This window comes from Chiroxiphia lanceolata, chromosome 2 (assembly GCF_009829145.1).
Source record: "Chiroxiphia lanceolata isolate bChiLan1 chromosome 2, bChiLan1.pri, whole genome shotgun sequence".
NCBI lineage: Eukaryota > Metazoa > Chordata > Aves > Passeriformes > Pipridae > Chiroxiphia > Chiroxiphia lanceolata.
Window position 1 is genome coordinate 70,474,412 of NC_045638.1, and position 15,799 is coordinate 70,490,210.

General features: G+C 38.2%; 1 protein-coding gene across 5 annotated transcripts in view; it reads right to left on the reverse strand.

The window, feature by feature from the left end:
* Positions 1 to 15,799, reverse strand: part of BRCA2 (BRCA2 DNA repair associated) — a 38,996-nt gene that overhangs the window by 2,444 nt on the left and 20,753 nt on the right. For 4 of the 5 annotated variants that reach the window (XM_032677347.1, XM_032677340.1, XM_032677367.1 and 1 more), the window contains exons 14-25: positions 15,157 to 15,575; positions 13,976 to 14,166; positions 13,182 to 13,369; positions 9,559 to 9,729; positions 8,907 to 9,258; positions 8,067 to 8,222; positions 5,824 to 5,968; positions 2,840 to 2,961; positions 1,602 to 1,803; positions 1,217 to 1,383; positions 993 to 1,128; positions 111 to 367 (exon numbers count right to left, since the gene is read on the reverse strand). In XM_032677347.1, the coding sequence (XP_032533238.1) occupies positions 111 to 367; positions 993 to 1,128; positions 1,217 to 1,383; positions 1,602 to 1,803; positions 2,840 to 2,961; positions 5,824 to 5,968; positions 8,067 to 8,222; positions 8,907 to 9,258; positions 9,559 to 9,729; positions 13,182 to 13,369; positions 13,976 to 14,166; positions 15,157 to 15,575 (2,506 nt within the window). Of the gene's footprint in view, positions 1 to 110; positions 368 to 992; positions 1,129 to 1,216; positions 1,384 to 1,601; positions 1,804 to 2,839; positions 2,962 to 4,774; positions 5,378 to 5,823; positions 5,969 to 8,066; positions 8,223 to 8,906; positions 9,259 to 9,558; positions 9,730 to 13,181; positions 13,370 to 13,975; positions 14,167 to 15,156; positions 15,576 to 15,799 lie in introns of those variants that run through there. The other variant, XR_004354929.1, reaches the window with a different exon arrangement.

Consider the following 15,799-nt stretch of genomic DNA (forward strand, 5'->3'; position numbering starts at 1 on the left):
CTGTGTATTACTTCTTTTAACGATTTATTAGTACTAACAGACTTTCTGGTGAAGAATGTAACACAGCAGTAACTAAAACTAATCATCAAACTAAACATCTACATATTTACCTCTATCATACTTCTCAGTTCATTAAGCTTCTCTTGAAGATAGTTTTCCTTTGGACTGGCTGAGAACACAGAAAGATCTCCAGCCAACAGCACAGGAATTTCTGATCTGAATTCAGATTGCCACTGAAGGTTGCTTGCAGAAACGAGTGAGCAGCAGACAACTATATCTTCAATGGCAAGGTGTCTGAGGTCTGTCCGGATCTTTACTGCCACGAAATTACAGCTTTCATCAGATAAGTACACCATAGTAGTGAAACCTAAAAGCAAGAAAAAGGTTTGAATTAAACCTTTGCATCCTTAAGTAAAGGTTGATTACCACAATTTGTAGCTATAAAAAAGGGTCCCACACATCTTGAAAGAGAAATGATAAATGTTACATGGCAGCTTGTCTGCATGCTTCACCCATACTCTACACCAGCTCCCTACTGATTACAGAAAACAACTCAAAGTCTGTGTTGCAGTGGCTAAAAAACAATACTCCTATGGTGCTTTTCCTTTTAATCAGAAGATTATCCATATGTTCCCACCCAGGAGCTCCAGTCCCTGTGTTCTACTCATTCCATGACACTGTACACAAAAGAGGGAGCTCACATACACGCACGGTGGCACTGCTGCAGATGCTGAACACAAATGCGAGAACTCACATCCACCATTTATAGAAAAAATAAAGACAAGCTGTTCTTGAGCTTAGATCCCGCCTTACTAACTTTCTGAGCTAATAAGCAGAGACAGTTTTGCTTTAGGAAAACAGAATTATCTGCCAGTATGTCATGGTTTTCACAGGCTTGAGGTGCAGGTAGAATACCAAGACAACTTTGACTTCTGTAATAAAGAATTTAGTGCTTATTCAATGGGAAGACATGAATGTGGTCCACAACGTACCTGTTCTGCTAACAGAAACTACAACTCCGACTAAATCGACTTCAGCACATGGGGGCTGAAAAGAAGGATCCAACAAACTGGTGAATTTTAGAGCCTTTCTTGGAAAGAAAATCTGCACCAGCATCTCCTGTGATACCTTAAGAAACACAAAACTTCAGTGTTTACCACACATATAGACCATGATACACTTTAATGACACATCTTTATGCACTTAAAGCACTTACTGATAGTTGCAGATACTGAGTTTTCTTTGTTGCTGTTAATTGTATGGTAGTTGAGTCTGCCCTTCCTTTGGACTGTGATGCTGACAGCTGGTAGATTCTGTACCGACTGCCCTCCTTTAGCAATGAACAAATATCCAGCAGTGGACGCCAGATACTCAGTATCACTCCTACCAGTATCAGAATAAGATATATTAGCTGTGCAACACTAAATTGAAGGCTTCTAAACAAAATAAATCCACAACACTCCCTCCACCCCAAAGCCCTAAACGAAACTGGAAATATTAACATGCAAGCTACAGTACTGTTGGGAAACTCTTCAATTCTATCTTCGTTGGCCAGTTACCATGTTTAGTTAAAAGTTATTTATAATTTTTCACGTACTAACCTTTGTATTTTTCTTGCTTTCTGTAGTCTACCACACATAATTTCCATACAGCAGACACGTCTCTTTTGGAACAACCATTTTCTTCCTGTTCTGCAGACTCTAAAGCCTTCTTGAATTCTTCTTGCATCTGAGTTTGCTTTTTGTCATTCATCAACTGCCTGTAAGCACTCAAAGCTTTTAACTGGTCTTCACTGAGATATCCCTGTAACCAAGAGAAAATGCACTCAGTATCCTTTTTATTAATTAAAAAAATACTGTCAAGATTTTTAGACAGCCTCTTTAAGTGTTCATCTGTTACAAGCAATTTATTGTTCAACTGATACACTACTAGGACTTGAAATGAGGTATGCTAAAACAACAGGAGGCATCAAGTCTTGACTGGTACTCAGCTGGTGCTCTGTGGTCATTACAAACTGTTCTTATGTGACAATTAGTGTGAAACCTGCTTAAGAGTGCATAACTAAGGTGAATATTTAATATAACAGGCATGCTCTACTGTTTCATATGAAGACATATTAGGAGAAATTTCAGTAAGAATGAAGGAAGGGTTGCATTTCTCCTCAGGCTGCTGTCTCTGAGCTGACACAGTAATTTACACTAAAATCCAACAGAAAGGTTACTTTTCTGACCAAGCCTTCAAGACCTAGGATGCCTTTACATGCAGCACCAGAGATATGCATACCATAGATCATATGGCTTTATGACCATTAAGGACCCTGACTTGCAGAAGGTAAGGCATGTATTTAATTTTGAACAACTGGCAGGGACTCATCACCTGCATCTTTACTAATAAAGGCATAATCTTAAAAGTCATGACTTAACTAGAACAGGGAATGAAGAAAACAATGACAATATAATGATTCAGACACTTCAGTGAACAGCATGCAAGAATATGTGTACGCAACTCTAGACTTACGAGATTAATTTAGTTTTCATATACGCAAGACAAAGCAAAGTAATAAAATTACAAGTAACATTAACTTTTAATTGTGCTATATCCTGGATTTTTATACCAAGAGAAAAGTGCCATCCAAACTATTATTAATCTGTTTCAACAAGACTTCATTAAATTTCTTTCAAAAATTTTAATCTTAATTTATTTAGCAATAAGTATGCTGTAGGAAATCTCAAAAGGCAGCAAAAATAAAGAGTGATTTAACAGTTTATTTTAGCAGGAGGTAGTAAATTGTAAATTATTTCAGAAGCATTTCAAAATTAGCCCAGTAGGATCTAGTTACCTCCATATAACCAGGATCGGATGCATTCTGAATTGCTTCATAAAGTTCTGCACCATCTTGCAAATTATGGATTTGCTGTCTTGTGACTATATGTGATCTCGTTGTTCTTCTGGTAGTTCTCCCTGTTGGGAAAAAAAAAAAAACCAAAACCATCATGTGGAGTGCAACCAATACACTTGAAAGTGAAAGAAGAAATTATTATGTAAGAAGCATGGCAGTACTTAGGCCTTGCCAGAATAAAAATACAAACCATATAGATAGGAACTGATATATGTGTATATATATATATATTTTAGGAAAATAGCAGAAAATTTTAGGAAAAAAGCAGAAAAAAATCTCATTCATTTAAATACAACATAGATTAGAATATTATACAAATTTTGGGGAAGCCAGTATCAGTGTCTGCACTTAGAAGAGGGTGGGAGACTTGATGAGCTGCCAAGAAACTTCATCAGTACTTGACTGTATTTTCTGTCTGTCACTTCCTCTTCCTCTCATACAGCAGAAAAGTCTCAAAGATACCAAGATCTGGGACAACAGGTCTGCACATGAAGCCTCCTTAGGACATCAGCTAAAAGAAAAGTTAACTTCATTACATTAAACTATTACACTTTCCTTAGGTAAGTCATTTTGCTGTTAGCATTTTCATTAATTCCTTCAGCATAGCAGACAATGCTAGCAGACATACAAGACAACTTGTCTAGTATAGACAAGTTTACCAAACATTAAACACCACAGCGAGGTGACCGACATGCAGAAGTTTGTATCAGTGAAGTTAAGAATTATAAAGCCATCTCTGATTTCAACTACAAATTCAATGCCAGAACTACTGCTAGAAATCACTGGCAGAGGTGTGCAGTGTCAGCCCATTATGGAATCAGAAAATGGTTGAAGTGGAAGGGACCTCTGGAGGCCGTCTGGTCCAACCCCCTGCTCATGCAGGGTCACCTTCAGTAGGCTGACCAAGATCAAGTCCAGTGAGCTTTTGATTATCAACAAGGATGGAGATTTCACAGCCTCTCTAGGCAACACTGTTGATCATCCTCAGAGTGAAAAAGTGCTTCCTGATGTCCAGAGGGAACTCCCTGTATTCCAGTTTGTACCCATTGCTCTGGACCTGTCACTGGACACCACTGACAGAAGTCTGGCTCCATCTTCTCTGCAACGTCCCTTCAGGTATTTATGTACACTGATCAGATCCCCCTGAGCCTTCTCTTCTCCAAGCTCAAAGGTCCCAGCTCTCTCAGCTTTTCCTATGTCAGATGCTCCAATTCCTTACATATGTTCATGGCCCTTTCTTATACTGTCTCCAATGTGTCCATGCCTCTCTTGTACTGAGGAGCCCAGAACTGGACACAGCATTCCACATGTGGCCTTAACAATGCTAAACAAAGGGGAAGGATCACCTCCTTAGCCCTTCTGGCAACACTCCTCAACTTGTTCACCATGACTCCCAGGGCCTTTTCTGCCAAGCTGCTTTCCAGCTGGGTGTCCCCCAGCATGTAGTGGTGCACGAGACTGTTCCTCCCCAGACACAAGATTTGCACTTTGCTTTGTTGAACTTCATGAGGTTTTTGTCAGCCCATTTCTCCAGTTGCTAAAATCCCTCTGGATGGCAGTATAATCACTCATCCTAATTTTGTATCATCAAACCTGCTGAAAGTACACTGTCCTGTTCTCCAGATCATTAATGAAGATGTTCAAACAGGGCTAGACCCAGTATTGATCCCTGGCATACACCACTAGTTACTGGCCTCCAAATAGACTTCATGCCACCTCTTCACCATCCTCTAGGCCCTACTGTTCAGCCACTTTTCAACCCACCTGACTGACTGCTCATCTAGCCCATGCTTCACCAGCTTCTCTATGAGGATCTCAAGGGAGAACGTCAAAAGCCTTACTGAAGCCCAGGTAGACAATAGGCACTGCTCTCACCTCATCTAACCAAGCCAGTAATTCCATCACAGAAGGTTGTCAGGCAGGTCAAACATGACTACCCTTGGTGAATCCCTGTTGAATACTCCAAATCACCTTCTTGTCCTTCATGTGTCTGGAATTGGTTCCAGGAATATTTGTTCTATCACCTTCTCAGGAATCAAGGTAAGGTTGACTGGCTTGTAGTTAGTTTTCTGGGTCCTCCTTCCTGTTCTTTCTGAAGACAGAAGACACATTTGCTTTCCTCCAGTCTTCAGGTACCTCTACCGATCAACCAATGATCATTCAAAGAGGATCAAAAGCAGCCTCACAGACATTACTCATCTCCTTCAGCACTTGAGAGTTCATCTCGTCACCAGCCATTGACTTACATATGTCCAGTTTGCCTAAGTGTTCTCTAACTTGACCCTCTTTCACCAAGATTATGTCTTCTTTGCTTCAGAATTTCCCATGGTCTCCAGAGCCTGGGATTGCTGAAGGCTGGGATTGCTAGTCAAGGGTGAGGTGAAACAGGCATCCAGTAACTCAGCCTTCTCCATGTCCCTTGTGACTGGGGTCCCTGTCCTATTTAGGAGCTTCACTGAGTTCAGTGTCTTCACAGTCCTGCAATGTTTGTGAGGAAAGATGCTAAGTGCCTAATCTTGTTCAGGTCTACACATTCCAGCAGTGCCCACCTCTGGGTGAATCATTACAGTATCAGGTCCTTGAAGAGAATGAAATTAAGAATTCTACAATTCCATAGCACTTCCCTGAGCATCATCTCAATGATAATTTTTTAGTAGCCTGGCTACCAACACGTTCAGGAAGAGTTTCCTACATAGCTGCAAAGCCAAGCAAATAAGCATATAACTGTTTTGTACTGAAAGGTCTTGATACACAGGAAGCAAAAATCTAGAAAAATACAAAACAAAACCACCAACAACAAAGAAAACAACCCTCTGCTTCTCTATATCGAGGGAAGTTTTTTGACAGTTTCTTAAGATTCTTCTGTAAACGTCAAAAATGTTTTTGTATTCTTAATAACTATTCCGAAAGAATGAAAGCTTTACCTTCACGCTCTTCATATTCTGCTTGGATTTTTGCAAACAGATCTTCCAGTTTCTTTTGTTGATCCTCTGCATGCTTGGCAGCTTCCCTTTCTTCAGCTCGACTGTTACGAAAAACATATGAACCAGCTGATGTCTTTTCCATCCACTGAAATAAAAAGATTCAAACAAAACCCAGACATAAAAATTATTTTTAACATAATCTAGTTTCCTTTTAATACTCACTGTTATGCAAAAATGCTTTAAAAATGAACAGGCAGTAGATCATAAGTTCTTTCAGTATAATAGATAAAAGGTAAAAAACTACAGCATTGGTAAATCTTCACTTTAAAGATACACAGACAGAATGGAGCAGTATCCAAAATCAGATGATTTAACAGCTGAAGAAACCATAGCTTGAAGTAATAAGTATCAGTGATGTAATTTCAAAGACAGCTGGATCCCACTGGTAGATACACTGAGATAGAAACCATCAAACTCAATGCTTAAAAGTATACCAGACTGCATTCTACCCAATTTGTCTTTCCACATCAATTGTATTGCCTGTTTTAACACACCAGATTAGATGCTATAAAGGAACTATGATGTTGTCCTGCTTTTAAACCTTTTCTGCCTGAAATGGTTCCACAGGACTACAGCCTCGTCCACAACCCTGCTAGAATTCGCTTGACTGAAATAGGTGAGCCAAAAAATGTCACTGCTGATAAAGTAAGTGGTCCCTTCCCTTCGCCTTTGCTGCACAGTTCTGTCTTCTCCCTTGCACTGGCTCTAGTACCTATTTGACCTCAGCAGACCATATCAGTTTGATAACTCAATAGACAGCAGTTCATTTTGTTGTTTTTTTTTTAATTATTATTAGTTACTTACTCCTGGTTTAAAATAAACAATAAATTAAATTAGCTAAGCAACAGGATCAGGTTAGGTCCAGGATTAGCACAAAGAAGCAGCAGGAGAGTACAGTGAAAGCAGGATGAAGAAAGCTTGTAGGACTAATCCTTATGAGGCAGTGAATTGTTGAAATAGGCTCTGCCTGCCTCATTTAATTGCATGCCATGTACTTTCCTGCACTATTCACAGTCTAACATATTTAGTTAAGGCTACTGTGATTCCTATACTCTGACTCTTGAGGTAAAAGGAAAAAGACAGCTCAAATCTTCCTATAATTTTGGTATGTTTGAGCAAGAGTCTCAGGGTTTAGAAAAGAGAAAAGTACATCGGTACATCAATCTCTTGATATAGTGAGATACAAAGCACCACTTTCCTCCCCAGCCTGGAAACCACTAACTGTGATGTGATTACAGATTACAGTTCCCTTTTTGAGACCTAAATAAATGTTAGTTCTACCAGACAGCTCCCATAGCAGGTGCTGCAATTTCCTCCATTAAACCAATGATCTAAATATCAAAGTAATGATCCAAACTAAATATTGCTAGTACTTTGCAGAATTCATTCTACACCAACCAATAGTTAAACAACACCTTAGAAAGAAAGGAATGAAAAAAAAAATTGCTGTTATGTATGTGCCAAGTATAATATACTCTGAGAAAAGTTAATAAAACCTCAAAGTTGTATCCTGGTTAAACTGTTAACATTAAAAGGATTGATAGCTAACAGAAATATTGTTTCTTTTTGTGGCTGGAATTGTTATAAAAGCAAGTAGTTGCAGTGTAGTCTGACCATATTTAAAATGTCTGGATATTAAGTAGTATTTAAAAGATCTTAATTCTATTTTATACCATAATCACACATTGTATTTTCAGTCATATTTTTAAATAATAGAACTTAAACAATACAGTCAGCTACATGTAAGAAAAAGTAATCTTACTAAAGGCTAGAAATATACAACTTCTATGTTAGTATGTATGTAAAAATAAAAAAAAATTGAGTTTCACTTGTTCTTGGAGCTGAAACTGTCAGTGTCTTTTTTCTCTTTTAAAACAAGTGCTGTGCTTTTTAGATTCCAGAACTGAAATCCAACTCTTTCTGGCTTTTTGAAGTTGAAAGCAAAACCAACCAGAAGATACTGAGCGCAAACTCAAATTTTTCTCACCACAGGATACAGTCCTCAAATATTAAATACGTGCACATTGCAAGAACCACTCTTGTTCATTTTATGCATAATGGTACCTTTTCTTAAATTTTTTAGCTCTCTATATTATGTATGAGTTAAAGAATGATATAGCAATTAACTGATATAATTTAGTTCTCACAGAACCTGTTAGATTCATAAAATACTTACACCATACCTGAATAGGATAAGTTCTTTGAATAACTACATCAATACACCCCACTGCACCACCCTCGCTGTAAAGCGATGACAAAGGCAAAGGAAAAGGTCTGGGATCCTGATGAAATCCTAGTTTTGCATGCCATCGTGCACATCGAGTGCTGTTCGCTGAAATCTGAACGAGATAAATAATGAATAATAAACTGTCACTAATAGGTCAAAACTATATCCAACTTATTATATCTACAGGAAAGACCATCTTCACACTGACCTCGCTAACAATATATCACTTTTACACCTGAACATATCACATTTTAAAGGTTTCCTTTCACATTGAAGAAATGTATTTTAAACAGAAATTAAAAATTTGATGAGTTAAAATTCTCTAGGAAGTGAGTATCTATGAGACAAGCCATTGCTTTATACCAGAGGAGTAACAGTGTTATGCTGAAACTTCACCCATCTCTTTAAGCATTCTCAAACAAGTCAAAGCCCTCCCCTGCCAGTCCACCCTCTAACGAGCTGGTTTCCCCCCCCCCCTTCTTCCTCCAACTTCCATATTGTAAGTGATGAATAAGTACTTTTTGTAACTTGGTGCTTAACCAAATTAAGAAGCTGGAACTGCCAAAACACATAGCAAAACTTGGAAGAATTTTGTATTACGAACTTCTCTTCCAACCCTATTGAATAGTGGCAGTGACCTAGTGTCATATCTTACAAATTGGTTTTTAAATTTCAACAAAGCTCCATCTGTTTGTAAAGCCATGATAACTTTGTTTACAGAACGTGGCTCAACTAAATATCATTTATCACATCTTTCAGTCACATCCATTTAAGCTGAACTAACATTTTATTTTACCTTTAACATAAGGGAATCTGGGGCTTCCAGTGGCGTACATCCATTCTGAGAGCCAACAAGTTCTGCTCCGTGCACTATGATCTTCTGACCAACAGTCAGCCTTCTTCTATCTAAGAAAGCTTTGAGAGGTGGATCCAGAAGAGCTCTAATCCCATACCAGCCATCAGTAACTTCAATTATTGCTGCTGCTTTTTTATTTTCTATGTTCTTATTGCTACTGCTAGGAGATACAATGGTGTTCAGTGATATGATTTTGGAAATACACAGTACAAGTGTTTTACCTGCTGCATCATCTCTTTCCGTTATTTTTTTGATTGCTGATCGTTTACTTTTATCAACTTCCAAATCATACCTACAAAAAAGCATTCAGGCTTTGTTAAAGCAAACAAAACCCATCACACTGGTTTTCTTTAAACGCAACTGTAGCAAACTATTGCTTATTCAATCTACAATTAAGCACCACTGTAGCAAAGCAAATGTCATCTAAATTTTTGCAAATAACATGCACTATGTTTTTAATACTGCTATGCATAAATTTAACAATGTATGCATTCTACTAAATAGTAAATGCAAGGTAGAATTGTTAATTTTGTAATTTAGAAAGCATACAGTACCACAAGTTACAGGTCCAAATACATTGCTATACACATACCTATATTTCAATTGCAACAGCACCATTTCTGGTGTCAAACATCTGTTAGCAAATTCATGTGGGAATGACACTTCCATGGCTGCCAATTTCCATACAATCCATCTGTAGTGATTGTAAACCCAGGCCTCAGATATTAGCTTGGGATCCACACCAGGAGTGTCACAGAGGGCTCTGCAGATAAACGGTTAATAAATTAACCTGAAATCTACTTCAAGTTTTAACTTGCCTATTTTGCCCTAGCACTGTATTTGGTGTATGTACTTAGGCAACATTAACAAAAGAGTATTTATTACACTGAAAACAGGAAGGTTACATTCCATCACCTGATCTGGTTAATGTCTGAATACTGAAGTTTTGTCCTCATATGCCTTGGCAGCATACATGTGCATACAGGTATGTATCCTTGAAACGGAGATACTTGACCCAACAGCTCCAGGGATGTGCTCTGTCTGCTTCATGCAGTTATGCACATAGCATAGATGGACTGAGGTGTGCTCTATTCCCCTTCAGCCCTGCAATTTCCCCTGCTTGCTTGATGGGTTCATTACAATCTACATGATGGCTGGGGGGACCAAGAAAGTTTACAGATAACACCAAATTTAGAGAAGTGATGTATTAGGAGCAAAGCCAGGAAGGCAGTGATCCTTCCCCTCTCTTCAGCACTTGGGAGAAAGTTTCTGTCCAGCTTTGGATTTGCAAGGACAAAGGTGTTGGTATACTGGAACAAACCTCACAGAGGGCCAGCAAAGTGATCTTGAAGGCTAAGCACATGACATACAAGCTAAGAGAGCTGGGTTTGTGTGGCAGTAAATCTGCATTATATGGGAAAACTGTTGTTTAAACATGTCTTAAAATGGCTTTTGGTGGTCTCTTTGCAAACACGTGCTTCTTCTTCCCAACACCCCCCACGGTAGTGTTATCTCAGGAATGTCCTGGGAAGGTGTCCTGAGGTGTTTCTTATTGGACCTTGTGATATGGTTTGAAGCTGGCTCCCTGCCAAGTCTCCAAACCTTACCACCAGAAGCCCCCCCCCCCAAAAACCTCAGGGAGAAGAGGGAGAGAAAAAAAAAACCAACCAACTAAGAAAACCCAAAACGAGAGAGAGACAGCTAAAGTGATATATATAAATATATTTACACTTATGTTACAATTGAAATATATACACAATTTAAAAATATATAGAATTTCACAAGGGAAGGGGAAGGGGGAAGGGAAAGGGAACAAAACCAAAATAATATATATATATATATATATATCCCAATCAGTAGCCCGAGATCTAGTAACTAAGAGTTAGCAAAGAAAATATCCCACCACTCTCCTTGGGACAACCGAGAGTCGCTCCGGTACGATCGCCGGCAACCTCCGCCTCCCAAGGTCGACAAGGCCCTACCAGGCCTCGCTCCCCAACACGGCAGACTCAACAGCAGGGAACCTGCACCTCCAAGCCGCTGGAAGGAAAGAGAGGGCGAAGGCCTCTCCTCCTTTCTTCTTATAATCTGGCTTACGTAAAAATCGTAGGGAATACTGGGTAAATCTGGACCCTTCCTTGGTTACAAACTGGTCACCAAGGAAGGCCTAGCCCAAACCACCACAACCTTGTTAACCCCTTCCTGTGATTGGGTGTTCCTGTAAGCCCCTTGAGACTTCTAATTGGTTACTCTGTGAATCCTCCTAAACCCTATAAATGTAGCATCCCCAACAATAAACTCTCTCTTGCCTCCTCTCCACGCCCGGTGTGCTGTCTCTGTGCCTGCCATGGGACCATGTGTGTGGGGGGAGGGGAGGGCACCACTCCCCTCCAGGCTCAGGGTCAGAAGAAACCCCTGAAGAAACCCCTGGAGTTCCCTTTCCTCATCCTTCAAGAAGTTGGAATGGTTCTTCAGATGGAAATGGAACTAGAACTGGGTCGCCCCACGTCGTGGGTGGGGAAAGGAATCCAGAAGGTTTGTCTGAATTTAAAACAACCCAAAAAGACCTTATTGCAGTCTATGACTACTGGACTGGAGGGTTCAGAGAAAACAGGGACATTCTTCCTAGAAGCACACAACAATAGGATGAGAGACAACAGACCAAGATGGAACGTGAAAAATTCCAATCAGAAATAAAGGTGGTTGTTTTGTTTTCTAAACCATAGGAATGGTCAAATGACACAGGCTGTCCAGAGCGGTTGCAGAATCTCTGTACTTGGAGATGTTCAAAACTCAGCTAGGCAAGTCCCTGAGTAATTAATCTAATTCAAACTGTATTGAACAGAGGCTTGGATTGGATGACTGCCAGCAGTCCCTTACAACCTAAACTATTCTATGATTCTGTGAACTCCAGTACATGATTGTTCTTCACTGAGTAGTTGCTGGGTATGAACACACAACATCTCCAGTTCTCCTACGATGAACAAATATCATTGACACCAAAAACATTTCTCAAAGTCATGTGGGAGAAGCTAATAATGATTCTGGCTCACTAGCATGAGTAGAAAGCAATTTCTCATGAGAAAGTACAGATCACAGCATCGAAGTACACATCTCATAATAGTCAATTTTCCCATTTTGGCTTGCTGGCACCAACCTCGCCAACTCAAACTTACAAATAAAAACAGTTCTTGAGCTTGGAACAGACCTATCTGTGTCACACCTTGGTACTGCAAAGCAAATATCGCAAACCTCTTGAATTCTGACATTACTTAGATTGGTAATGCACGCTTGAGTACAAACACTACTCAAATGCAGGTGCCTGCCTTGAGCGTTTTGTGAATGAACACCAACAGTGACACTGATTTGAAAATAGAGCATCTCAAATGCTGCATCTCAAATCTGCAGGGCCACAACTTGGACTTCAATGATCTTTGTGGGTCCCTTACAACTCAGGATATTCTATGATGCAAATTAACAGAGGAAATCAGAAAATAATAAAGTATTTTCTGAAGTTTTGCTGCAACAACAGTACACTGGTAGTTCCTTGTGCTGTTGCACATGCTGCTGCTGAAGTTACAATGTACACACTTGCTTACAGTAAAACAAAACATAATTTTCATGGAAGTGTTTAGGAGAGGTGTACTCAACACTTGTTTTTCCTGCTCATTTTAAAGGACCTGCAAAAGGAGGGATAGAAGAACCAGAAAGAATGCAAGAGCAAGCATTGCTTCTGCACCTATTTTGGTTCTTACATCTACTCAAGAGAAGGTTTGAATGAAAAAGCGCCTTACTACTATAGTTTAGGCTTCCTTCAAATTATACGTCATCTTTAAAAAAGTTATATTAAAAAAGCATATTCATCCCTGTCCTGTCAAAGAAGCCCTAAGCATCTCCCAAGTCAACCTTCATTCCCATCAAAAAATAGTTGTTTTTTTTTTTTAGACTATTTACACTGCTGAAGAATTTCCAGACGTTTTCTAAATTGACTTTGTATGCTTTCTTTAATGGTCATTGAAGATCAATCACTAGCAACATTAATCTACATAGCAAATTTACAATCCTACAATATCTACACTCACAGAGGTGTACTAAAAATGCACAGTAAAAAAAGTAGTCAGAGGCTTTAAAAGATAACTGCATTGGATTTATTCTTGGGGATAAGAGAATAACTAATAAATAGCATAGCTATCTCAAGTTCATAAGTAACAGTACCTGTAAAACTCCTTTTTTCCAGCTTTTCCCTCATCTGTAGGTATTAGCCATCCTCCATCAGCAAGTTGCATTCCATTTCCAGCTAACAAATACTCCTTACTGAAAAAGTCTTTGACAAGAAACTGGAAAGATTCTGCATTTGTGCTGTTAACTTGTATGCAATGTTTTGAAACACCATATGTGTATAGCTGAAAAAAATTAGATGAAAAAGACAAAATAATGACAATAGAGTAAGAATTCAGCTAAGAGCTTTAATATCTAACCTTAAAAATTCAGATTAAATATTTCCTTAAGGTTGAGACAGCTTGTCTATCTTGTCATTTTATATGTAATGCCCGAAGAATGAATTCCCAGCAATTATCTTAGCAGAACAGCATCAGAGTGTGCTTCAAAAGTGTTTTAAAATATTCAATAGGTTTTGTACCTTTACTGAACCAAAAGGAAGAGGTTTTTCATATAGATTTACCTAAGCTTAAATTTTAATTGTTCTCTTATTCCAGCACTTCATATGGGTTAAAAGTCAATAGCAACTATAACTGGTGATTTCTTTTGTTTTTTGATGCTTCTCTGGTTTGACTATAACACTAGAGACTTTATGACCTTTATTATTGGGAATTGTCTTAAAAAATGTGGATATGCAAAGCTACTTAAATACTGCAGCAACTGGTATAAGAGCTACTCTAAATTCTTACCTAAAAACTGAAGAACGTATTGATTCAAAAGCTACTGAGATTTTATGTGCTCTTCTTGAGAAACAGATGCAAAAGATAGACAATAAGAAGATACCGATATACCTCTTCTGTAGAATAAAAACTAGGAGATTTCTCTTCCACTGCAGTTTTCAGAGAGATTCTATTGCTTGCAGAGGTTTTAATGACATAAAGACTGCCTGGCTGGGAGCAAATATTTTGCCTGCACTTCTTTTTAATTCTCATTTCCTGCAGATCTCTGGCACAGCGGAGATTTGTCACCATCCTGACCACAGCTGCAAAGAAAAAAAACCCCAAAATATTTCTAAAGTATATACCAAATAGATATATACAGTCACACTACAAAAGCAAATTGAGAGAAGCATATTCACTATGCCACTCTGCAGATTTTTAGAAACTGCAAGTCTAAATATTCAAAGTTTAATGCATTTAGAAAGCAGTGATTAATGAAAGCATTTGAATATTATACGAAACAAATTATATATTCATATTAATTTTGTGTTAGTTCCTGAACTAAATTTTGAGCCACATATTTTTCTCATCAGACTGAACTCAAGTCTTCATAGAAAACTCCAAATGAAAAGAAATGAGCTGATGACTACATCAACTAATGTAATCTTGAGATTTTGACCTAAATACAGGATCTAATTCTGCAAACGTTCATACACCTGTTCAAATACACACAACAAGTACTTCTGAAAAAAATTCAGATTATTTGATTATAATAGTTATAGAAACCACACAGAGTGGAACATTCAAGAGAGCTCAGAAGGCATAAGCCCACACACTAAAGTCAAACAGTTGTGCATTTAAACTCTGCCTCTTTGGAAATGACACAATCAACGATTTATACGGCAAACCCTACATATTAATTAGAGAACAGAATGAAAACAAGCTTCTGTATAAGTGAATAAAGTATAGCAAGGCTAATCTAAGGTTCCTAGGTTATTTTACCTAAGAGGTATATAAAAAAATCAGGTATCAAATGAAACATAAGCTATCTTGTTTCTGAAGCACTGTGTGAAATATTTTCCATCTTCTTAATTAACTTTAGAGATGAGCAACATATGCTTTGCTAAGAGTGCAATATAAAATATTAGGAAAGTAATTATTTCCTAGTTTTCTCACAAAAAGAAAAAAGGCTTAAAAAGAAGTTTCTTTTTATTAAAAAAAAAAAAGTCTGACAGAATATGCAAAAAACCCTTAAAGGTTTAATTCTGACAGTTAGTATTCACAATAGTTAAGTGAGCAAAATCTGAAAATACCTAAATTGCCATTTTCTGTGTCAGTGTCTGCTGTATGCTGGATGCAAGACTGGTGATCTTGAGGTTCAGCAGTATTTTGTTCAGTTGTGATCTGATTTAATTCCATCTCTTCAGTCATACTTTTGCTGGTTGGTGAGTCACACGTTTTGCTGCTGCTTTGTTCACATGTAGAAAATGTCAGCTTGGTTTTGAAGGGTGGAATAAAAGTTTTAACAGTTTTGCCAGATCTGTACAGACTTCTTGTTTCTTCACTCTCTTTTGCTGACGCCTTACATGGAGTAGAAACCCCTGAAGTACCATTTGAAGACTGCCTTAGTGCACAGTGCTGAAAAATGGCAGGTTTAGATTGGAATCCTTTGAAGTCTTGATCTGGTAGAGTAAGGGTAGGATCCCTGACTTCTTGTCGTTCTTTAGTTGACCTACAGAGATGAAAACAAACATACAGGTTTCAGCCTCCTGACAAAAATCTTTTTCAGGATTTTTGTATTCTTTTCTTATTTTAGTAGTACAACTTTCAATATTACATCAATAAAAAGACAAAATAACAGTCTTTGATATTTAAAAAATTCAATACTTAATTTCTAGTGAGAAAAGACAGAGTTGAAGTAAAAGAGTGTAGTTTGTTTAGCATCTTACTGGTCTA